Source organism: Zingiber officinale, chromosome 7B (genome assembly GCF_018446385.1).
Source record: "Zingiber officinale cultivar Zhangliang chromosome 7B, Zo_v1.1, whole genome shotgun sequence".
Taxonomy (NCBI): domain Eukaryota; kingdom Viridiplantae; phylum Streptophyta; class Magnoliopsida; order Zingiberales; family Zingiberaceae; genus Zingiber; species Zingiber officinale.
In genome coordinates, this window is record NC_055999.1 from 12,054,880 (window position 1) to 12,078,237 (window position 23,358).

At 35.0% G+C, this 23,358-nt stretch overlaps 2 protein-coding genes and 1 long non-coding RNA gene across 7 annotated transcripts; 1 reads left to right on the plus strand and 2 right to left on the minus strand.

Annotated features, from left to right (window-relative positions):
- Window positions 1-1,825: 1,825 nt before the first annotated feature.
- LOC122005320 (putative protease Do-like 14) lies at window positions 1,826-10,849 on the plus strand. The gene is made up of 10 exons (XM_042560321.1): window positions 1,826-1,990; window positions 2,076-2,177; window positions 2,255-2,410; window positions 2,512-2,639; window positions 4,006-4,217; window positions 4,898-4,979; window positions 7,785-7,927; window positions 8,848-8,971; window positions 9,411-9,503; window positions 10,415-10,849. The coding sequence occupies exons 1-10, from the start codon at window positions 1,882-1,884 to the stop codon at window positions 10,529-10,531; spliced, it is 1,266 nt and encodes a 421-aa protein (XP_042416255.1). The 5' UTR covers window positions 1,826-1,881; the 3' UTR covers window positions 10,532-10,849.
- Window positions 10,850-15,162: 4,313 nt separating this feature from the next.
- LOC122005321 lies at window positions 15,163-16,289 on the minus strand. The gene is made up of 4 exons (XM_042560322.1): window positions 15,848-16,289; window positions 15,703-15,766; window positions 15,513-15,611; window positions 15,163-15,400 (listed from the first exon to the last, which is right to left on the minus strand). Exons 1-4 carry the CDS (start codon window positions 15,976-15,978, stop codon window positions 15,302-15,304), a joined length of 393 nt encoding a protein of 130 aa, XP_042416256.1. The 5' UTR covers window positions 15,979-16,289; the 3' UTR covers window positions 15,163-15,301.
- A 400-nt stretch (window positions 16,290-16,689) lies between these two features.
- LOC122005322 lies at window positions 16,690-22,195 on the minus strand. Of its 5 annotated transcripts, none has more exons than XR_006118373.1 (4): window positions 21,993-22,194; window positions 21,839-21,914; window positions 21,436-21,724; window positions 16,690-16,712 (listed from the first exon to the last, which is right to left on the minus strand). It is a non-coding gene; the product is annotated as an uncharacterized LOC122005322 (long non-coding RNA). The 5 variants fall into 5 exon arrangements; XR_006118372.1 differs by lacking the exon at window positions 16,690-16,712 and adding an exon at window positions 19,505-19,979; XR_006118370.1 differs by lacking the exon at window positions 16,690-16,712 and adding an exon at window positions 21,005-21,249 and having other exon boundaries at window positions 21,436-21,768; window positions 21,993-22,195.
- Between the last annotated feature and the right edge of the window lie 1,163 nt (window positions 22,196-23,358).

Below are 23,358 nucleotides of genomic sequence, written 5' to 3' on the forward strand. Positions count from 1 at the left end.
ATGGCATACATCAACATATATACTAAATAGAACGTGACATGTGTTAGGTTCGATTTGTAGCTTGAGGGAGGTGAATAACTCGTCGCGCTTCGTTGCTTGCTCCTTGATGATGATATGCAACGGAATGTAATTGAATCAATGCTAATACTAGGATTTACTTGGTATCCACCTCAAGATGAGGTGACTAATCCAAGGATCCACATACACAAACACTCTCCACTAAGAAAACACTCATTCTCGATAACTACCAGAGGTGGAGAAATCTCGTACAAAACTCACACAACAAGATACACTCAAACAAGAAGAAAATATACAAATGTATAAATAAAAACCTTCTCTTGCTTGATCTTGTTTACCGTTGATAAATAAAACGTGGATATTTTGCTAGTTTTATTCCTTTGCAACCCCATCCCTCGTACTCGTGGAAGCTTGACACTCATGGTCACTTGTGATAGTTTCATTGCTTGCCAAAGCTCAATGGCGGTCACTTTGAGGAAACATGGCCCTCAAAGTCGTTCATGGATGTTTTGCCCGGAAAACTTTGCCCTCACGTCTCTTGCAAAAGCCTTCTTTGGTAAACCTAGCCGTCTTGTTACATTGGGGATCTGCTGATAGCGGAATGGTAAATTTCATCAGTGCCAGTAACCATGAAACTGCTTTTCTTTAAAACCATTCCTGCATCTTGTAACCATGTGTATAACTTCCAATTTTCCTGTAACCAACCTCTATTCAAGTGGATTGCGAATGAGATAATCGGGTCCAAAGCATTACCGTCAGCATAACTAAAACATCAATCGGGTCCAAAACATTACTGTCATCAAACTTGCAACTGTTTGATGAGAAATGCTCGTTATTACAGTAGTATTACAAGTCAAATTGGTGACCAAAAGTCACCACTGCCACAACAATCGGGTCCGTCCAGACGACCTTCATTTTTAAACTCACTTCTCACTAGAAAAAATAAATAAAAAAATATTCATGGAATCCAATCTACATTTTTAAACCTGTTTTTCATGAGAGAGAAAATTCCTTATAATGGACCGGGATTTAAATTTTAAATCCCTTAATTATTCCTTGAAGGAGTTGACTATTATCTCGGGCCACATGCTATCCTTCTATAAGCATGCTAAAGTGGTAGCGGTGATATAGGGCCATATCATCCAGTCCAATCCACCATTTCATCCTCGCCGCCACACTGCTAAGGCACCGTTCTAGCGCTATGCGTTTTCCTATCTTTTCCTCTTTTCAGACAGTGCCTAATGGAGTCATCATCTCATGTCTTCTTATGCTTGAATCGAACAAGATAAATTCTAATGCCCGTAAAGTATGTCACTATGGTTTCTTATTCTCCTGTTATTGTTGACTAAGATGTCAAAGATTCTAAAAGAAATATGCGAAACAATGCTATCAAAGATTAGTCTCTATATAAGAATTCTAATTTAGTAATTGGCACAACTTCAAAAAAAAAAGGGAAAGGGAAGGAAGGAAAGAAAACAATTGGGTGGACCCATGCCTGTGATCGCACCAGTTGGTTCTTGAGCAAGTCTAGGTGGTTGTTAAAACTATTTTTCCAAACTGATAGTTTCAACTTTCAAGGCATTTGGGAAAGAAACGGAGGTTTATAATGGCATGTGGCTTTAATTAGTCTCATATCAAGAAGTTAGTTATGGTTTATGTTTACTTGATATTGTTATCGCGGTGGCGAAACAGTTTGATTACCATTTTGTAATTTACCCCGTCCATATTTTCATATTTCGCATTTTCACTTCAGCAAGCTAACTGTTGAAGGCGGGGGGGCGGGCCTATAAAATCTCTTCTCGGAGGAGAGAAGAGCCAACGACCGCTGCTCCTCCATCGCCTCTCGATCGGCGGCAGTGAATCATGTTTCGGCGTCTCCTGTTGCAGCATCCCCGCCGTGGCGTCGCCACTGGCTTCCTCGCTCTCACCGCCTTCACTCTCGGTTCCTCCGACGGCCCCTCCCTCCCCACAAGTAACCCTCCTTTCTTCCTTTTCCCTTCACCTCCTTTCTCAATATTTTCTCTTCTTTCTCACGCATGTGCTCCCCTTCGTAAAAGATGTCGCCATTTCGATATGCGATCCGTTTCGGCAATTTCTGTCTTCGACTTCGTCGATTTTCTCGCAAGATTTCACGCTTCCATTCTCAGTCTTTTCTCCAGGTTTAAACCTAACCTATCGTCCTTAAAGTTTTCTTTCATCTCTTTGGAGTTGCATAATCTTTTAATCTGATTCGTAGAGTTTTTTGCACGGCATTTTCCAACCGCGTGCCCTCTTCCACCTCCGGATTCAAGTAAGGACGTGGCATGCTGCAGTGGATGCCTCAAAAGGAACTCTATTGTCAAAGCGGCCGCGGCAGCTGGTCCTTCCGTGGTGAATATATGTCTTACTGAAGGTGAAAGGACTTTATTGTGTCTTCAGATTTCCTCAATATGTGGATTTTTTTTTTAGGTGTATTCGTTTGAATGATGAGCTTTTTCCAATACTTCTTTTCAGATGTATATGGTCCTATGCCTATAATGGGTATAGGGTCTGGCACTATCATTGATCCTGATGGGACGATCTTGACCTGTGCACATTGCATAGCAGACTTTTCTAGTAGGCAAGTGATCTCAAAAGGCAAAGTGAGTATGCAAACCTACAACTTAGTTATTCATCTTGATGAAGAAATGCGCTTAGAACTGGATGAGGACTGAGAATTTGAATTTGCAAGTTATATCCAGTTGGACTTGGTTACAAATACTATCTGGGTGAAGTTACAAGCAATTAGATTTCATCATGTAGACTAATAAAGATTGTGACTCATGTCTTAGTCCACCTTTGTAGGGCGGAAATTGTAGAAGATTGCAAGATGCATATCGGTCTTTTTGAAGTTTCCTTGGTTAGCTTGCTGTCATACAAGTTTGAAAGATGTTCTCCTAACTCAGTCTGGTTCATATCTGACTATGCTAAGTTTGCTTGAGATGATGAGATGTAATAGTCTATAGAATTAAATGTATGACTTCAGTAATTCTTTGGTGTTGATTGATGTTTGAGGATGTTAACAGTTTGGTTGGACAAAAATTCTACTGAAATAATTTTGGTTGACTAAAATATGGCTGGCTTGCTAACAACTCAGGCTGAAAGATCTCAATCATCCAGAAGCTCATTCCTTTAGGTTCTTGTTCCCACAAACCTCTCTAGTATACTCTGTTATAAGGTTTTTCATCGGAGTGAAGAGAATGGAGATTTAGCAAAAATCACCCAAGATATAGTTGGTTACTTTAGCCCAGCAACTTTCTTTGAGCTAAAGTGGCAGACCATCATCATTTTGCCTTTTTATTTGTCATCGTATAAGCTTTAGTGTTATATCGGCTAAGCTAAATGTATATGCGTTTATAATTGGGAACACAGTCATTATCTCTCTCATTTCATACTTAATTGACTTTCTAAAGTTCTAAATATCAATTTTGTTTTCACAAATTTATTGTGTTGCATTTTATTTGCATATATCTTATATTGATTTAGGAGTCACTAATTAGTATGTTAAGTTTCTAAGACATCGGATGCTGACAATTTAACATCATAAAATTTTAGTCTACATTTGAAAGTGAATCCCTGCTTCAGTGATCGATTGGAGCAGTGAAGTGTTTCTTTTTCTTGCATGCAAAATCAGCAATATTCAAACTTGATAAGAACAAGCATAGGTTCCATCTTGTCATACTCAATTTTGACCTGGTTATTTTGCACCTTTAAGTAGCTTGTATAACCAGTTGTTTGACAACCTGAATAAGACTCCATAGCCCAGCCCTTATTTTGTGGGTCATATTTACTATATATCTATATATATATATCCACTTTCTTTCTGAGCATGTAAGCCAATTTAAGGATTAGTAGTGTTTTTTGTTCTTCTATTCTCATTTTAGTCATCACTGAAAACTCAATTTCTCTTGTCTGCCTTTTGTGATTTTTTGTTTCTTGTTTTAACTTATTTTGTTGTTTTATAAACAGATTGTCGTGACTTTACCAGATGAACGTACATTTGAGGGCATTGTGGTAAATGCTGATTTTGTTTCTGACGTTGCTGTGGTGAAGATACATTCTGAAACTCCACTACCGTCAGCTAGACTTGGATCATCATCTAAGCTTCATCCAGGTGACTGGGTAATAGCCTTGGGCCACCCCCTTTCTCTGCAAAATACCATAACATCTGGTATTGTAAGGTACTTCGACATAGACATTGCTATTAATTTGTTTAATGATTTAATCTCTGTCTGGTAAATAATTTCTTCTCACACTGTTAGTTAGTCTAGAATTTTGTTAGCATGTTTAGATTGTTATTGTAGCTGAGATAAAAATGCTAAGATTAATGATCTATATTTAAGTTGTTATTTAAGCAGAGATCAATAAAATGCCAAAATAAATGTGTTGTAATTTTAAGGAGCAATGTATATCTCCAATATAATAAAATGAGAGAAAATTGAATGATATGGCGGACATATTAGATTAAAATAAATTTTATAGCTGGAAGAGTCAAATCCATTAATGGAATCTGAGAGAGGGAGATATAAAGACCAAGTAAAATTTCTTCTAACAAAAAACTAATACTTGACTTGAATATTACCAGTGATATAATTTTCCACATAGATTAATGGGTGAATAATATTCAAGTTGTCAGTCCCAAATAATTGGGACAAACACACTTCATGATGAAGTTAATCTTTAAATTGTTTTTATCGAAATATCTACTGCTGTAATAAGATATAGTACAGTTATTTTATCTTAACTTGATGGCTTTATTGATCTGATTCTTGTGTTATTGTCTTTATCTGTTATGCGACACAGATCCTTTTTATTTCTCATTCACTTTGGACTTCTCTTCACCATTCTTTTTATTATGTAGTTGTGTTGATCGGAAAAGTAGTGATTTGGGTCTTGAAGGAATTCGAAGGGAGTATTTGCAAACAAATTGTGCAATTAATGAGGCAAGTTTGCTTCCATTTTATCTTATAATCTATGAAGTTCGTTCGTGTGCTATAAAGTTAAGAGAACGTGGGGTCCACTTGTGAAAATAAAAAACTCCTGGTGGGTGGGATCCACTACTTGAATTTGGTCCAAGGTATTTTGCAGAGAAGATCTTGCAAAACCAATTGAGGTTCATTTGCTACTCGTGAATTAACATTTGAACTTCGTGCTTACTTTGACATCAAAGAGGGCTTACATTATTTTACAAATGCTCTTTGAAATTTGTTTTTCTTTATTTAGCAAAGTTAAATTTCTGGCATTCAATTAATTTTTGTCACATATTCCCTACGTTATAAAAAAAATCATATAGATAATTTATATTAATTCAATTGTCATTCGTTAAAGTCATCATATGCATAAATTCTATTATCTTGGTTTCTCAATCATTTTCATCCATCATCTTGTTTACAATCTGTTTAGTTTATTTGTATCATATTCAATTCATTGCATTGCTTGCCTTTATAGTCATTATTACTTGTTGACATAATTAGAAGACTATGTTTGGTACGCATAAATGGAATGTAATGGAGTCACAATTGGAATGAGAATGACTAGAGCAGATTGACTCGGAATCATAAGCGGAATGCTTAATTTTATTAACATGTTATGAATGGAATGAAAGGGATTCTTATATAAGACGTAGGCCACTTGATTTGTATATAAAATGTAGACCACTAGAAGGTTCAAGATAAATGCCATTGGAGATCTTCTTGGAATCTGATTTGAATCCAAGTGTTGGGATGGTATCATTGATCTCGGTGTCCACGATCTAGGCGGGCAGGGCAGGAGAAGAGGACTAGTAGCAAGAAGGAAGGGTCTTGGTGGCAATGTTAGAATCGGAGTGGAACTTACCGACAGAGATGACCTCATAGTTGGAGTTGTTGGCGATTGCAAGATAGAAGCAATGTAAAAATGTGGATATTTTAAGAGATGAATACCTAATAAATTTGTAAACTCAAAATAAGTTCCACTATGAGGTCTTAGTGACCTCATAGTGAACTGAAATCAAGGACAATATTTAAAGTCTACTTCACTATTTTAATTAAAATAGAAGTGTTAAAACTCAGGAAAATCTTTGTTGACTTAATCCTAGAAAGTTGCGCATATGATCTAACTTTAAAAGAGCACTTAACGACTTGATCTGTTGATCATGTTAGGACCAAAAGGAATTCAGATATCTACTAGGACTTTCTTTCCTAGCCGTAACTAGGACTTTCTGCTTGGTGTCTGGTCCTCTTGATTCAGACATGGGAGCCCCCACTTCATTTGTTCGAGGTCAATATTCTACTCACATGGCTCAATTAGACTATAACTCTTGTGCACAGTCGGCAGTTAGATCTTCTGGCAGTCCGGGCTCTAATACCAATTGTTAGGACCAAAAGGAATTTAGATATCTCCACAATGGCATGATATTGTCCACCTTGAGCCTAAGCCCTCATGGTTTTGTGGCTCTATCCAAAAGGCCTCATATCAATGGAGATATCTTTCTCTTATAAATCCATGATTTTTCCCATGTGTTTTCAATGTGGGACTATGTTTGCAACCTTGCAACCCTAACAGACCATAGAAGATTTCCTTGGTAACTTGACCTACAACTCTTTAATGACACATTATAATAGTGTTTAGATGAGATCCTCTAATGAAACACTTTAGAAGAGTGCTTAGATGAGACCAATACAACCTTAGAAGAACATTTTGTTCACTTGAGCCCTTTAGCAAATTATTAACATGATCTATCTTTTGGTTCACAAAGTTTTAATTCATTCTCAAAGTAACTAAAAGAGAAAAATGAATAAAACAAATATCATGAATTGAATGTAAAATATTAATTTATAATTGACAAACCAATTAAAATTGTTGTTGGTGCGTGCCTTTTTAGTTATTCATGAATTGAAAGCTCGTCAACATAGAGAAAACTTGTCAACTTAGAGAGTTACAATTTTTTTTTTATTATTTGCCATTATACTAAGAGGTTTACTGAGATGATACGAGATATATATGCTGATACTAGAAATGAAATTATATTGACTAATGATTATTAGTATTATAATAATAATAATATTTTGCATTTATAAATTCAAATCGACTCATATCATGTGTTTTGTAACATTGTGAGGGAAATTAATTGTAATAACTTGCTGTGACCATTGACACACTTTGGCCAATTTTGTTTTGCTCAAAATACTGGGATTTATGGGGATTGGTTTTTAACTAAACAAATTTGCTAATTTCCCTTCCCACATAGATGGTGTCCCTAATTTGATGTAATGAAAAATTGATTGGACTTCCCTTCTTAATAGCGTTTGGTTTCATTTTCATTTTATGAAAAAACGTACGTTTTCCCTTTTCTCCGAAAATGACTTTTAGACATTCTCTATTTTCCCATAAAATGATATCTCCTTTTCTAGAAAATGGATGTGAAAATTGCCAACCAAACAATGTTTTCCCGTATCTCAGAAAATGAAAATGGAAAACGTGAAAACCAAACACAGCACACTTTTCTACTCATTGTTTCTCACCTACTTCCCATCATTTCTTGTTCTTTGCTTCACTTAACCGAATGACATCGTGATTATTCTTTGTTTCAAAGGAAAAGTTCAATTGAATACCAGATTTTCTATTGCTTCACCAATCAAATAGCATATCTTGATTCTTGTATAAAAAACTGTTACTTGCATGTGGACTTTTGCAAACAATTTAATTGCCTAACATATCCATTGCAGCTTTCCACTTTTTTTTTCTCAATTTATATGTATATTATACAGGGTAATTCTGGAGGACCCCTTGTCAATCTTGATGGTGAGGTTGTAGGTGTTAACATTATGAAAGTTATTACAGCTGATGGATTGAGCTTTGCAGTTCCAATTGATACGGTCATCAAAATCTTTGAGCAATTTAGGAAGAATGGGTATGCTATGCTGTCCCTGTCCACTTGATGACATTTGTAACCTCACTTGGCTTTTTTTGTTGTGCGTTAGTTCATTTGCTTTGATATTTGAGGGATTGAGCTTACAAGTGATCTCCTTTCAATTGAAATATCCTATCAATTAATTTAAGCAAATTCGAGAAAATGTTTGCATTAAATGGCAATGAAACTGTGTTAAGAACTAGTATTTGCAATTAGTTGCAAACCTGGGATTCTGAGTTCAGCTGGGCAAATAAATGTCTGGTTGCTAAATTTGAAAAGAAAATTTAATAAAGGGCCACCGGGTGCACGAAGCTCCCGCTAATACGGGGTCTGAGGAAGGGTTGAACTACATTAGGTCTGTTGTCTTACCTTGCATTGTAAGAGGTTGTTTCCACGACTTGAACCCGTGACCTCCAGGTCATACAAGAGCAACTTAGGGAGTCCTCATGAAAAGAAAATTTAATAAATTCCAGAAATATTCTATAGGTTAAAATAACATAGGGAGTCCTCCCCTATCTGATATGTAATTATGTAGGGTGCTGCACTGGTTAACTTTTTTCATTGTACGTGGTGTGTATTGTTTCATCTCAATCTATCATGGTCTTATGAATCATTTGTATGACTGGCTATGCAAAATGAAGTTCTTACAAACTTTCGTTTTGTTGAACCTACTATCGTTTGTCAACAAAATAAGATCACTTACTGAAAATTGAGTTTGTTTTCTATCATAAACATGGTTAAGATGTTGCTAGAACTCTAGTTCTGTTTCTGGAACAGCTTTGATGCTGCACTTGATATTGACATTAATAGACCATTCCATGAAGTTTTTGACCTTGATTGTACACATAATATTGCTGTATGCTGACTTATTTGATGAAAGGAATGAGGAATTTATATCTGTGAATATTCTGTTTGTGCAGGAGTAGAGTAGTTCGTCCTTGGCTTGGATTGAGCATGTTTGATCTTAATGAAAGGATAATTTTACAGTTAAAGGAGAGAGATGCTTCATTTCCTAATGTTACAAAAGGTGTTCTTGTGCCCCTGGTGAGTTTTGTATTGTAATAAAATTCGATGAGAAAAAAGAAAAAGCTTTTGCCTACTGACCTTATGCCATCCAAAAAAATAAAACAAAAAAAAAACTATAATGATCTGCTTCACTAGACCACTGTTACTCTATCAATTGAGCTTGATTCTGTGTTCCTTTGTAGTGATGCAGTCCAATCTGCATTCTGACTTTTTGGACTACTTTGTTTTGTTATCTTAGATAATCACAACTTCAACCTATTAAATAAAGAAACAAATTCATTGTAAAGAAACAAATCTGTGCTTGTACCAAAGTTTGTAATTTTGATTAAGCAGTTTATGTCCAATCTGTCATTGATCTATTTGACTTTTATTAAAATATCACAATTTGGATCATTTGTTTCTCACTGGTATTTATCTTATATTCCTGAGAAAAATGATGCAAGATATTGTCAACTAGGTAATTCCAGGATCTCCGGCAGATCGTGCAGGATTCCAACAGGGTGATATTGTAATTGAGTTTGGTGGCAGACCAATTAGAGAGATTAAAGAGGTAATTCCACTCAGATATTCTGGGACAATCTTCATGATTGAATACACGATGACTAGTGTTTCAACTGTGGGATGGACATTTAATTCTACAAAATTAAAATTATAATAATATATTTTAAAAAATAAATAATTTATTTTTTGATTTAATTTAGAGAATATGAAAATAAAACATTGTAAATTTCATTGTCATTTTATATTTTGTAAAGTAAATTTGAATAAAAGTGTTAAATTTTTATGCTAAAAGTTAATATTTGTGATGATATTGATATTGCTAGCTTCTAATTTATTTTAAAAATTTTATGTTTAACATTTATATTTATTTAACTTAGGCTATTATTTTATATTTTTGGTAGTTATTGACCCAGAGAAAGTGGATGCAGTAGTTATGAATTTTTCTTATTTCTTCATTGGGATTTTCTTTAATAATATGTATAGATAGATAGTTGAACATAAGGTGAAGTACTTTCTACTGTATTTTTTGGTCAAATACTCACTACTATGTGCCCTATATACACTTTAACCGATGTCAGTATAACATATATTTCATGAATGAGTGATTTTTTTTTCCTATTTAAGTACTGGTCACGCTCCCCATATTGTCCTGTTTGTTTTAATAGCAACAATCATCATAAATCCTCAAATTCTGTTTGCATAGCATGGCAAGTAATTATATTTTATACCACCATCATCATAAACCCTTCTGTGAGTTGGGCATGCATGGCGCTCTGTTAGTAGTCATAATTCCTATTTAGCTTGAGATTCATTAAAGATTTAATTTTACATAGGATTTCTTTCTCACTGCACACTGCAGTTTTTCGTAGATCCAATTTTTGTTGATGAGAATAAAAAAAGATATCATGTCTGTAGCTTTTAGATCAGATTTCACCAATGACAATTTTCTATTGAATTCAGATTATGGATATCGTGGAGGATAAAGTTGGGGTGCCTCTGGAAGCTCTGGTGAAGCGATCGAACAACAAAACGGTCACATTGACTGTAGTGCCAGAGGAAGCTTACACAGATATGTGAGATATTACAGAAATATTGGCAATTTTTTCCCATTGTCACAATCTACCAGTTTATTTGATACACAAGTTAGGCCATTCATTTTTTACAATGATGAGAGTTCAAGCGTGTTGTATTGTCTCTTTAGTTTTGAGTTAGTTCGTCATGGCTAATAACTGTAAAATTTGATGTGTATTCTGTAAACAGTTAATAAAAGATGAACCTAGGATACACAAGTTAGGCCATTCATTTTTTGATACTGATGAGACTTCAAGTGGGTTGTATTCTATCTTTAATTTTGTTTGGAGTAGTCCTCAGCCATGGTCGATAACTGTAAAATTTGAGGTGTATTTTAACAGTTGATAAAAGATTAACCTAGTTTGAAATTTAAGTCCTCAGCCTAGTCTTGCAATTTAAGTGGATAAAAAGGAAGTGGTAGCGAGGGGAACCTTTATTTTTTTCCCCCCCAATTCTCATATTTACTCATGCAAATCATCTGGGAACATTTTTTGCGGATTTTTTTTTTTGCAATATTTTCTCTCACAATTAAATTTGTATATATTTATCCATTTGATTTTAATTTTGTAAGTTGATTTCTAAATTATTTGCAGAGTAAATGTTTAGTAATTAACTATCATTATAAAAATACCTGTAATTAATGACGGGCGTATCAACGGAATTTATATTCTGTCGGTGATTGCCGACTGAATTCAATTTTGTTGGCCTTTGCCGATTGAACTTATTTACGTCGGTAATTACCGACGGAATTAGTTTTCCGTCGGTGATTACCGACTGATTTAAATAATCAGTCGGCAATTTTCATCTGAATTGTGAGCACTTGATACTTGGAATTTATTATATTTTGGAGATTTTCTATTTGCCGTTCATTTATATTTATGTATTTATTGTATGTTGTATTTTGAAGATTGTGGATTGATTTATATTGTGATCTTGTTGTTAAATGTTGTGAGTATATTGTGTGGATTGTGATATATGTATGAATTGTGTTTGTGATGTTATCGCTTGTGATGACTTGTATTCGTATTAAAATTGTATATAGGAAATGAGCAAAACAGGAGCAGGTTTCTAATTTTTTTTTCAATTTTTTACCGACGGAAACCACAATTCCGTCGGTAAAATATCGGCAGCACAGTAAAATTTGCGATATATTATCGACGGAATCCAGAAATCTGTCGGACATTCCCGACGGAATCATGGATTTCGTTGGTACTTCCCAACGGAATCTTGGATTCCGTCGGGAATGACCGACGGATTCCTGGTTCCCGCCGGTAATTTCCGACGGAATTACGGATTCCGTCGGTATATTGCCCGACAGAATATATTCAATCGGGCATTGTCGTTACCTGCAGTTTACTTTTTTATCGACGGATAAAATATTCAGTCGGTATATTACCGACAGAACATATAATTCCGTCGGAATGTACCTACTGAATAGTATTTCCGTCGGTAAATTGAATTGCCGACCAAATTACTCCCGATAATATGTATTTTGTCGGTATTCCGTCGGTAATGTAACATACCGACGGAATACCGATGAAATATTCAGTCGTTAATAATAGTTATTTTTGTAGTGTATATACACATGACACAATTATATTATAGGTCGTCGTCATGGTAAAATAATAACTTGCAAATTAGTATACGAGATCATAATTTATATTAAAAGGAGGTCCAATCAAAATATTCTTCCTAAAAAAATAATCGTTGGCCATGATAGAATGGATGCATAAACCGGTTAAAAATGAATACTATGGACGCGATTAGATATATAAGGCGATTATAACACTTTGGAGTTTTTTTTCACAAAAAAACTAAAACTAGATTATAATATTACAATTTTGATACTGTGCGCGTCTTCTTATACACGCCCGTGCGCGTCTTCTGTTTTTTTTTAAAAAAAAATCCAAGATTTTCTCATTAATAAAATTTCGCTTTTCTGTTTTAAAACCTAACTTTTACTCTCCTTGCTCGTCTCCTCGCTCGCCTCGGCGTTCTGCCTCCGCCTCCGCCTGAACAGAGTCTCTGTCTCCGCCTCCGCCTCCGCCTCCGCCTCCGCCTCCGCCTGAACAGAGTTCAGGACAGGAACATCGTCGTCTTCCTTGCTCGCCTCGGTGTTCCTCGGTTACTCTCCTCGCTCGCCGTTCCGCGGAGTTCCTAGTCTTCGCCTCGGTGTTCCTCCGTCGCATTCTCCATGAAATTAAAGAGCGAGAAGCGATGAAATTGGCAACGACACCACGCTGAGCAACAATTAAGCTGTGGATGACGACGAGAAAGAGAATATGGAATCGACGAGCTAAAGGGAATAGGGAAGTTCATGCATCGTAATCTTATTCGGTTGCATCAACTCTTCTGAATTTTATGGTCAATTGGTCGTCCTTCATGATCAACTCGTATGCTTAGCAAGTGTTTGAGCGGATGAGATCGATGACGTTGGCCGTGGAGACCTTGAAAGCAGACGATTTGAAGCCGAAAACCGGGAATGGATCGGCGAATCCCTTCGTCTCGCTGGAATTCCGAGGCAAGCGCCGCCGCACTGCCACCAAGCTCTACTCCCTTAGCCCCTGCTGGGACGAGACACTGCTCTTCCCTGTCGCTGACCCCCTCGACCTCCCACAGAGCACGATCGAGGTCTCTGTCTACCACGACAACTCCAACTTTAACTCAACCGCCCAACATCGCAACAGCTTCCTCGGTCGCGTCCGCCTGTCGGGTTCTTCCGTCGCGCCATGCCGCCTCGACGCTGCGCTCTAGCTTTGTCCTCTCGATAAGCGCAGCTTCTTCTCCAACACCGAGGCGAGCGAGGAAGGCCGAGGAACACCGAGGCGAAGACTAGGAACTCCGCGGAACGGCGAGGAACACCGAGGCGAGCGAGGAAGACGACGATGTTCCTGTCCTGAACTCTGTTCAGGCGGAGGCGGAGACAGACTCTGTTCAGGCGGAGGCAGAACGCCGAGGCGAGCGAGGAGACGAGCGAGGAGAGTAAAAGTTAGGTTTTAAAACAGGAAAGTGAAATTTTATTGATGAGAAAATCTTGGATTTTTTTTTTAAAAAAACAAAAGACGCGCACGGGCGCGTATAAGAAGACGCGCACAGTATCAAAACTGTATATATATATATATATATATATATATCGAATTTACATTATACTATGTTAAGTGTAGATAATAATATATTTAGTTATGAATTTTAACTTATAATATTACAGTTTTGATACTGTGCGCGTCTTCTTATACGCGCCCGTGCGCGTCTTCTGTTTTTTTTTTAAAATCCAAGATTTTCTCATCAATAAAATTTCGCTTTTCTGTTTTAAAACCTAACTTTTACTCTCCTCGCTTGCCTCGGCGTTTTGCCTCCGCCTCCGCTTGAACAGAGTCTTTGTCTCCGCCTCCGCCTGAACAGAGTTCAAGACAGGAACATCGTCGTCTTCCTCGCTCGCCTCGGTGTTCCTCAGTTACTCTCCTCGCTCGCCACGGCGTTCCTCGCCGTTCCGCGGAGTTCCTAGTCTTCGCCTCGGTGTTCCTCGGCCTTCCTCGCTCGCCTCGGTGTTGGAGAAGAAGCTGCGCTTATCGAGAGGACAAAGCTGGAGCGCAGCGTCGAGGCGGCATGGCGCGACGAAAGAACCCGACAGGCAGACGCGGCCGAGGAAGCTGTTGCGATGTTGGGCGGTTGAGTTAAAGTTGGAGTTGTCGTGGTAGACAGAGACCTCGATCGTGGTCTGTGGGAGGTCGAGGGGGTCAACGATAGGGAAGAGCAGTGTCTCGTCCAAGCAGGGGCTAAGGGAGTAGAGCTTGGTGGCAGTGCGGCGGCGCTTGCCTCGGAATTCCAGCGAGATGAAGGGATTCGCCGATCCATTCCGGGTTTTCGGCTTCAAATCGTCTGCTTTCAAGGTCTCCACGGCCAACGTCATCGATCTCATCTGCTCAAACACTAGTAGAATTTTGACTTTTTACTTCGTATATTCACCGAAGTCATAGATAGATAATTATCGAAGTAGACGCATGTGAAGTAATAGGGTATTATTTTACTTCATCCTATTACCGAAGTCGTATCCAGGAAAAAAGCGAAGTCTTTGACCAGTTCAAGGAGGCAAACCCGGTTCAAAGTTGGACCGATGCTGAAGTAAAAAAACATCTTTTACTTCGTTTGTTTTGTAAAGTGCCAAAGTAAAAAATGATATATAACTGCATGATTTAAATGGATTGCCGAAGTAAAATAATATCTATTACTTCATTGGTTGTGTAATGTGCTAAAGTAATAGATGATATGTAACGTCACGGTTTATATTGATTGGCGAAGTAAATATAATCTATAACCTCACTATATTTTTTATTAATCGAAGTAGTTAGTATTATGTTACTTCATAGTTTATATTTATTAACAAAGTAATTGATTGTTAAGACTTCATTGTTTTGTATTATAACGAAGTAATTGATAAAATACGACTTCGCAATTATTAAACTATGGTGAAGTAAATGTTACCTTTGACTTCGACACAATTTTAATGTGACGAAGTAAAAATATATTTTTCACTTCATCAAAATTAAACAATATATATATATATATATATATATATATATATATATATATAAAACAAAATGACAAATACCATAACAATCCAGAAATTTAGCCATCAATCCACAAGTATATATATATCCATAACTCCACAAGCATAACCAAAAAATACATCCACAAACCAAAAGTGTATCCACAGGTATGTATGTCCAAATATCCATAATGCAAAATAAAATATTTATCCTAACCTACACGACCCATTTAGGCATCTAGATACGAGTAGATAAATTCGCTCCATTCACTTCTGACTTCATCATATTGAGATTGGTTGTAATATTGATTCTTGATTGTTCCTGCAAACTATTATGTAAAAAAAAAAATACAAAAATGCATTAGATTTATAAAATCTACAAAAATGCATTAGATTTATAAAATCATTACATTCATTATATATCATAAAGAAGAAACTCACCATCTTCTCCAACTGTAGATTTTCACATTCAACTATCTCTTTCATGTACCTCATCACACAATATCCACATTCAACAAAACCACTTTGTTTTAGATTACCCTATAATGTAATCAAAAAAGTAATGCAACAATTACAATCCAAATAATAAGAACTATCCATTCATGTGTTAATATATATGTACAATACATACCGTCAATTGCTTAAAACCTGGTGCTTTAGCAATACCCTTTGAGGCATTGTACATCTTGACCCCACTACATTTTAAAAAGTAAAAAAGTTATATTTTTCATATTTATAAGTGAATGCATTCAAAATCAACACAATCTACTACATACTTTGTCACCATAGTTTTCCATGCATCGTCTCGGTTTCTATTAGACATAGAGTCCAATAAATATATCATATTTTTATCTTCATTGACAATAGTCAAGATCCAATAGTACCTGCTAAAATAAAAATATAACATTGACTAATATGTAGTAAGAATTGATAAATAATTAAAATATTATCCAGTGTTATATGGGATGAGGCAGATGCTGTCTCTACACACTGCTTTCAACTGATCGGCAATATGTTGTGATATGTCACGATCATCTTTACCAAGTGGGCATGTAGGTATGTTGCCGGGATCCACAAATGAAACATAATCAGCCCTGTCTTCATCACTCAAATATTTATAGAGGTAACTGCACTCAAAGATTATATAACTTGGTTAGAAATGTTTCAAAGTGTGGGAAAGTTCCAAATAAAATATTAAAATGCAAACAAACATTGTAAGTTAGACATAACATACCCCATGTAAATCAAAATTTGTCTGGCACCTATCTCTCTCATCTCCATAAAACACAAGATATCTTCTCTTAGCAACCGAATACTTTTAGGACGTCCAAACATAGTGTCCTTAAACTCTACGTATATGGTCTCTGATTCATTCATCAATCTAACAACATGTGAGTAGATATACTTGCATGCCATGGGTAATGTCTTTTCAATATCCTTGAACTTGTCACGATGACCAAGAACATCACGATGACCAAGAACATCCGATAGAACATCCTTGATATTGTTTGGACCTTCTATCTGATTGAATCCAAGATTTATCCATTTCAATACAAGCAAAATCCCAAAAATTTATAACAAAGATCTTCTTCAAACTACTTCAAGGACTTTATCTTTCTTCAATGTGAATTTGAACAAAACCTAAACAAATATTATAGTAAAAAAGCAATAGTTTTTTAGTGTTTTATACTAAAAAAAATACTGCATAAAACTATAGAATCCAACACTTAGGAGATCATAAAACATAATCAATTCAATGATATGCTTAAATCATGTATTTATCTGATGGTAGAACAATATTATTTATTTTTGCAAAAAAATAAAGGTAAAAGATCATCCAATTCCCTTTTACCAATCAAATCAAATCAAAAGTATTATTCATAAGAATGCATATGATGTTACTTTACTATACAACTTACTAACTCTTTCAAAGAAGATGAAATTAAAAAATTATAAAATTTTAATGAACTGCATTATCAGAGAAAACAAAAAAATGAAGCCCAATTCAAACTGAGAACATGCATGTGTTAATTCCCATACACAATAATGAATGAAAATTTACAGACATATATATAAATAGGAAAAGCCATGCATATTGAAGGTAGATATTTAGTGGAAGAAATCCATGAATCATGTGACAGAACCTAGCAGCAACCGCAGTAAAACCAACAATATCCTATACAAGCTAATAATAAACTTATGAGAAGACATAGAAGTGGATTGCCATGATATGAAATTAAGATATTAGGAACTTCAACAAGCATATCTTTTTGCCATTGACTACCTATTATTTGGAACCATGACCTTAATAAAGAATAACTTGTAAGCAAACAAATTAATATTGCAGGTGTTAGCATATTTGGAGGTGTAAGCATATGCCGTGTAATAAACATGTTCAAGCGTCTGAGCAACAGTCATAAACCATTTGAAGAACCAATTCAAATCTAATAAACAAAAGCATAAGATGGATGTTGACAATTAAATTCATAGGTGGCAGCAAAGTATAAAAACTTAATATCTTATTCTTACCAACCATAATTACAAATAATGAATTGTAGCTAATATGAGTGCTCAAGAGAAATGATTCAATACACAGAATTCATAAAACAATCACATTTATATATAAATAGGAAAAGCCATGCATATTGAAGGTAGATATTTAGTGGAAGAAATCCATGAATCATGTGACAGAACCTGGCAGCAACCGCAGTAAAACCAACAATATCCTATACAAGCTAATAATAAACTTATGAGAAGACATAGAAGTGGATTGCCATGATATGAAATTAAGATATTAGGAACTTAAACAAGCATATCTCTTTGTCGTTGACTACCTATTATTTGGAACCATGACCTTAATAAAGAATAACTTGTAAGCAAACAAATTAATATACAGGTGTTAGAATATTTGGAGGTGTAAGCATATGCCGTGTAATAAAAATGTTCAAGCATCTGAGCAACAGTCATAAACCATCAGAAGAACCAATTCAAATCTAATAAACAAAAGCATAAGATGGATGTTGACAATTAAATTCATAGGTTGCAGCAAAGTATAAAAACTTAATATCTTATTCTTACCAACCATAATTACAAATAATGAATTGTAGCTAATATGAGTGCTCAAGAGAAATGATTCAATACAGAATTCATAAAACAATCACATCTATATGATAATTGCATTGTTCATTTGGCATTCTTTCAAATAACTTCTGGTTAATGAACCCATAGCATTCAATGGGGATGTAATGTCATTCTTTCTAATGTTCATTCTGGTTAATGAACTCATAAAATCTAAGAATGAAATACACAGCAACATGAACAAGGAACATACAAATGGAGAGGAAATAGGCCTAATTTATATTTTCCCAAAAAATGGGTTTTTATAATCAAGATTCCAACTCTTACGTTAATAGAAAGTGAGAAATAGGCCAGTGACAAAGACTTGCCTGCTCAAATTCATTCATTCTAAGGTTAATCGAGACCAAGAGCAGAATGACAAGGTTGAAGAAGATAGGAGTTGCGATTGGGTGAATCATTATTTTTTTAACAACCAAACAAAATAAAAAGAAGAGATATCTATAGGAAGAACATTAATGACACAACGTAGGAAAGAAGGGGTGGAGAAGGAAGAAACCTAGTGTCGGGTGATGCACGGCTGGACGACGCACAGCTAGGGACGGAGACGCAGGCTGGAGACGCGGAGAACGGAGATGCAAGGCTTGAGACGCGGAGGACGGAGATGCAAGAAAAAACAGAGGCGCGGTTGGAGACACGAAGGTCGGAGGCGCGCAAGCTCGATGGAGATGAAAAAAACGGCGATGTGCGGTGAAGCCGTGAAGGTGGAGCCGTGGAGACGCACGCTAGGGCTTGGAATAGTTTTTAAGTGGTTTCGTTTTCTAGGTGAAGTTTATTTTATAGCAAATTTAATTATAATGTTAATTAAGAAGTGAGATGGGAAGATAATTTTTAAGGTTACGTGATTTATTTTAGAAGGTTAATAATTATAATGTTAATTAAAAAATGAGATGGGAAGATAATTTTTAAGGTTACGTGATTTATTTTAGAAGGTTAATAATTATAATGTTAATTAAAAAAATGAGATGGGAAGATAATTTTTAAGGTTACGTGATTTATTTTAGAAGGTTAATAATTATAATGTTAATTAAAAAGTGAGATGGGAAGATAATTTTTAAGGTTACATGATTTATTTTAGCAAGGTTAATAATTATAATGTTAATTAAGAAGTGAGATGGGAAATTATTTTTTTAGCGGTTAATTATAATGTTAATTATGAGATGGAAAATTAGAAGTCTAATTAATTCCATCGGGTTCATCTTTTTACTTCACACAAAAATATATATATATATTTTAAACTTTTTTTACTTTATCAAAATTAATGTACCGAAGTAAAATATTATTAAAATTAATAGTGAAGCTCTTGTTTTTTAAATTCTGAAGTAAAAAATAATATTTTACTTCGCTAGTATTATTAATGAAGTTAATTGTTATATATTACTTCGTTATTAACAATCGCCGAAGTAAAGAGTGGCGAAGTAAAAGGCTAAAATTCTACTAGTGAAACACTCGCTAAGCATACGAGTTGATCATGAAGGACGACCAATTGACCATAAAATTCAGAAGACTTGAAGAGTTGATGCAACCGAATAAGATTACGATGCCTGAACTTCCCTATTCCCTTTAGCTCGTCGATTCCATATTCTCTTTCTCATCGTCGTCCACAACTTAATCGTTGCTCAGCGTGGTGTCGTTGCCAATTTCATCGCTTCTCGCTCTTTAATTTCATGGAGAATGCGACCGAGGAACACCGAGGCGAAGACTAGGAACTCCGCGGAACGGCGAGGAACGCCGAGGCGAGCGAGGAAGACGACGATGTTCCTGTCTTGAACTCTGTTCAGGCGGAGGCGGAGGTAGAACGCCGAGGCGAGCGAGGAGACGAGCGAGGAGAGTAAAAGTTAGGTTTTAAAACAGAAAAGCGAAATTTTATTGATGAGAAAATCTTGAATTAAAAAAAAAAAACAGAAGACGCGCACGGGCGCGTATAAGAAGACACACAGTATCAAAACTATATATATATATATAATAGTAGTGTAATGCAATGCAATCTGATCGAAGGTTAAAATTATTAATTTCTTAATTGCACTCTATGTTCCTTTATTATCATTATTCATTGGCAATACAAATTTTATAGAATAAATTTCTATTATATATTAAAACTTATGAGTACCATGTGTAATTTTTTGATTTTTTAAAAATATTTTTATAGTTTTAATACTGTAATCCAAACCCTACATCCTTGAAACACAACTCTAAATTTTAAATCATAAGTTCTAAAAAAAAAAAAAATATACTTGATGTTTACAAGGTGAGCACCAAAAACTTAGAATAGAATTCTTATATATGAGTTTTGATATCTTATATACTTTACCTTGCACATTTAGTTCACACCCAAAATTTTTTTTCGATTCAAATTTTTTTTATGTTTAATACTATAACAAAACCCCTAAAGGTAGATCCGCTACTTTAGCGGCATAACCCAACCCCTAAACTCTAAACTTTGTAAGCGTCACTGATGTTAGACGCCTAAATAGGGCGTCTAGGATAACAAATAGCTTACTATAAATGTTAATGACGATAAATATTTGCATTGATTTTTTTTCATTGCAATGTTAATGACTATAAAAATATGCTATAAAAATAGTTTTGAATGATTTAATTAGATTAATAAATCTTTGAAAACGTATATATGGTTATTATAAGAAATATTGAATGTGGGTGCCTAGATGATTAGAGGATAATCTTTTGTTACAATATAAAAATTATTTGATTAATTTAACTTAAATAAATGGATCGATTTCTATCATCATATTAATTAAGTAGCTTATTCTAAGTTGGATCATCCAATTACACCTCCATCGAGTAACCATGCCCCACCATCAACAATATATTCTTCACTAAAGTCGAAGTAAGAGTTACGCCAATATTTAGAACACTGCTTTCTCATGAAGTCAAGTTCAAAGTCTAAAGCCTACCCTGAAACCTCTTGGAACGTGCGTGCAATATGCGAACATTCTCACCACTCTTTAATACTCAAACAGTTTCTTCCATCAGCACCAACAAACAAGACTCTCTCTCTTGCTCTTTCTCTTTCATTTTTTTTCTAAAAAAAAAAAAATGATTTCAGAAAACATAAATGTTCATTCTAAATGATAAGCTGAGTATACCTGCTAATTTATATACTAGCCTTCTCACTTCACCTCTAACTGTGTTTTTTCTTTTCCAATTTATGATCAGCAATAAAACTTATTGTGAAAATTAAAGCCATTTTGATACTTATGATACTTACAAATGAGAGGGAGCCATGTCCTTTATGTCAGAGTGCATGAAAGCCAAGATCATCAGAACAGCAAGTATTGCTAAAGGAAGCAGCAGCAGCATGGAAGGTGGAGGAGGCAATGGAGGAAGTATAAGAGGAAGGATCAAGAGAGACAAGGTCAGTAAGCCAAGAAATATTAATGTTTTCAAGCTGAAGTAATTCCCTCTGTCCTCATGAGGCTCTTCTGTGGCTGAATCTCTCGCCAATCCCTTCTTCTTCCCTTCCCCTTCTCCTTCCATCAGATCAATTACTTAACAGTCTGAGAGGATTCAAAACAGATCTGAATCCTTTCTGTTCTTCTCTCTGAACTCATACTTCATGCTCATAATTAACAGTATATAAGAAAGCGTGATTGGATAAATAAAAAACAAACCTTTTTAATTTGTTGTTGAAGAAGACAGAATTTTAGATGAAACAGGCTGTTCATGATCCAGCAGTAGTGTCTTTTTCTAATATTGGAAATGTCAGGAAAGATAAAAACCATAAAGGCAGTAAGAACAGCTTCTTTATATTAATTAAATGTTTACCTGTGTTTGGTGATCGATGAACTCTGTGCTAGCTGAATCTGAGGGAGGATGAGAGGGAGAAGCCTTGAGACGTTGTCTCAATTAAGTGGGAAGGAAGGATGCAGTGGTTTCCAAGTTTGAAGTATTGTTTGAGGACCGTGATGTGGCATTTTCCAATTGCCATGCAAGTGGTGGGGTGGCGATGATGTAAAGGGAGTTTAATTTCTTTGTTTGTTGGAGAAATAAAAGAGCTTTGATGTTTAAGGTTCCTCTCCCCTAGACATCCTTCTGGCCATATTTTAATCTCTGTCTTATCCCCATCTTGTCTCTTCCTAGATCTCATCACCAGTTAGCCTATGAAATTGGGATTTCTTTCTTTCTTTCTATTCTTTCTTTCTTTCTTGTGTTTGGCCACGCCTCGTTTCATTGAATAATGACGCGCCGTTTGATGATTAGTTCTCGATGGCTTTTCAATTTAATTGTGGTTTTCGTGAGAGAAGGAAATAAAAGTAAAGTGAAATGTAATCATCATTAATTTGTTTTGATTGACTTCCATTTATCCACGTTCATGACATTGCGCATTCGATAAATATTTTAATAGAGCGAGGATCAGATTCATCTGAAGAATTATCTTATAATGCGATGACTAATTTTAATTTTCTAATTTACTCTTTGTCAATAGTATAGAACAATAGGAGTTATTAGAATGATAAATTTTACTTTTTACAGAATTCAATAAATATTTTAAAATTAATATCTCCCTTCGTATAATTATAATTTAAAGAGACTATAAAGCCAGTATAATTCAATAAACATTTTAGTGCCATGGGGAAAAAAATACAAGATTGAGTCGTAGCCTTATGAATAAATATTATTTTTTAATGGACATAAGTTCGATATGCCAACTAAAACAATAAAAATAAAAAAAATATTTTAGAACATAGAAAGTAATTTTATATATTTAAAATTGGTTTCTAACTCAATAAGTATGGAAAAAAAATTGTTTCTATCAATAAACATTTTAGTGCCACTATGCCATAGGAACAAAAATGCAGTCGCAGCCTCATGAATAAATATTTTTTTTTTAATGGACATAAGTTGGATATGCCAATTAAAACAATAAAAAAAATATATATATATTTTGGAACAAAGAAAGTAATTTTATATATTTAAAATTGGTTTCTAACTCAATAAGTATGAAAAAACATTGTTTCTAACTCAATACTCAATTTGTTTCTTATCGAGCAACGTTGGTTATTTTCGGTAAATTCAAAATTTAGAATCCTATGTAACTATAAATTTAGATTTAAATACAAATTCAATATTAGTTCCATTTTTCTTTTTAAAAAATCCATATTTCCTTGAAACTTTAATGGAGGATTAATTT

Bases quoted from the DNA above. Each gene is read 5' to 3' on its own strand.
- LOC122005320 (XM_042560321.1), top strand. From the start codon at position 1,882: ATGTTTCGGCGTCTCCTGTTGCAGCATCCCCGCCGTGGCGTCGCCACT. The intron at 2,411-2,511 runs GTGAAAGGACTT...ACTTCTTTTCAG, and splicing joins GAATATATGTCTTACTGAAG to ATGTATATGGTCCTATGCCT. The intron at 4,218-4,897 runs GTACTTCGACAT...TTTATTATGTAG, and splicing joins ATAACATCTGGTATTGTAAG to TTGTGTTGATCGGAAAAGTA.
- LOC122005321 (XM_042560322.1), bottom strand. From the start codon at position 15,978: ATGTTATATTTTTATTTTAGCAGGTACTATTGGATCTTGACTATTGTC. The intron at 15,767-15,847 runs GTATGTAGTAGA...TTTAAAATGTAG, and splicing joins TGGAAAACTATGGTGACAAA to TGGGGTCAAGATGTACAATG. The intron at 15,401-15,512 runs GTGAGTTTCTTC...TTTACATAATAG, and splicing joins ATCTACAGTTGGAGAAGATG to TTTGCAGGAACAATCAAGAA.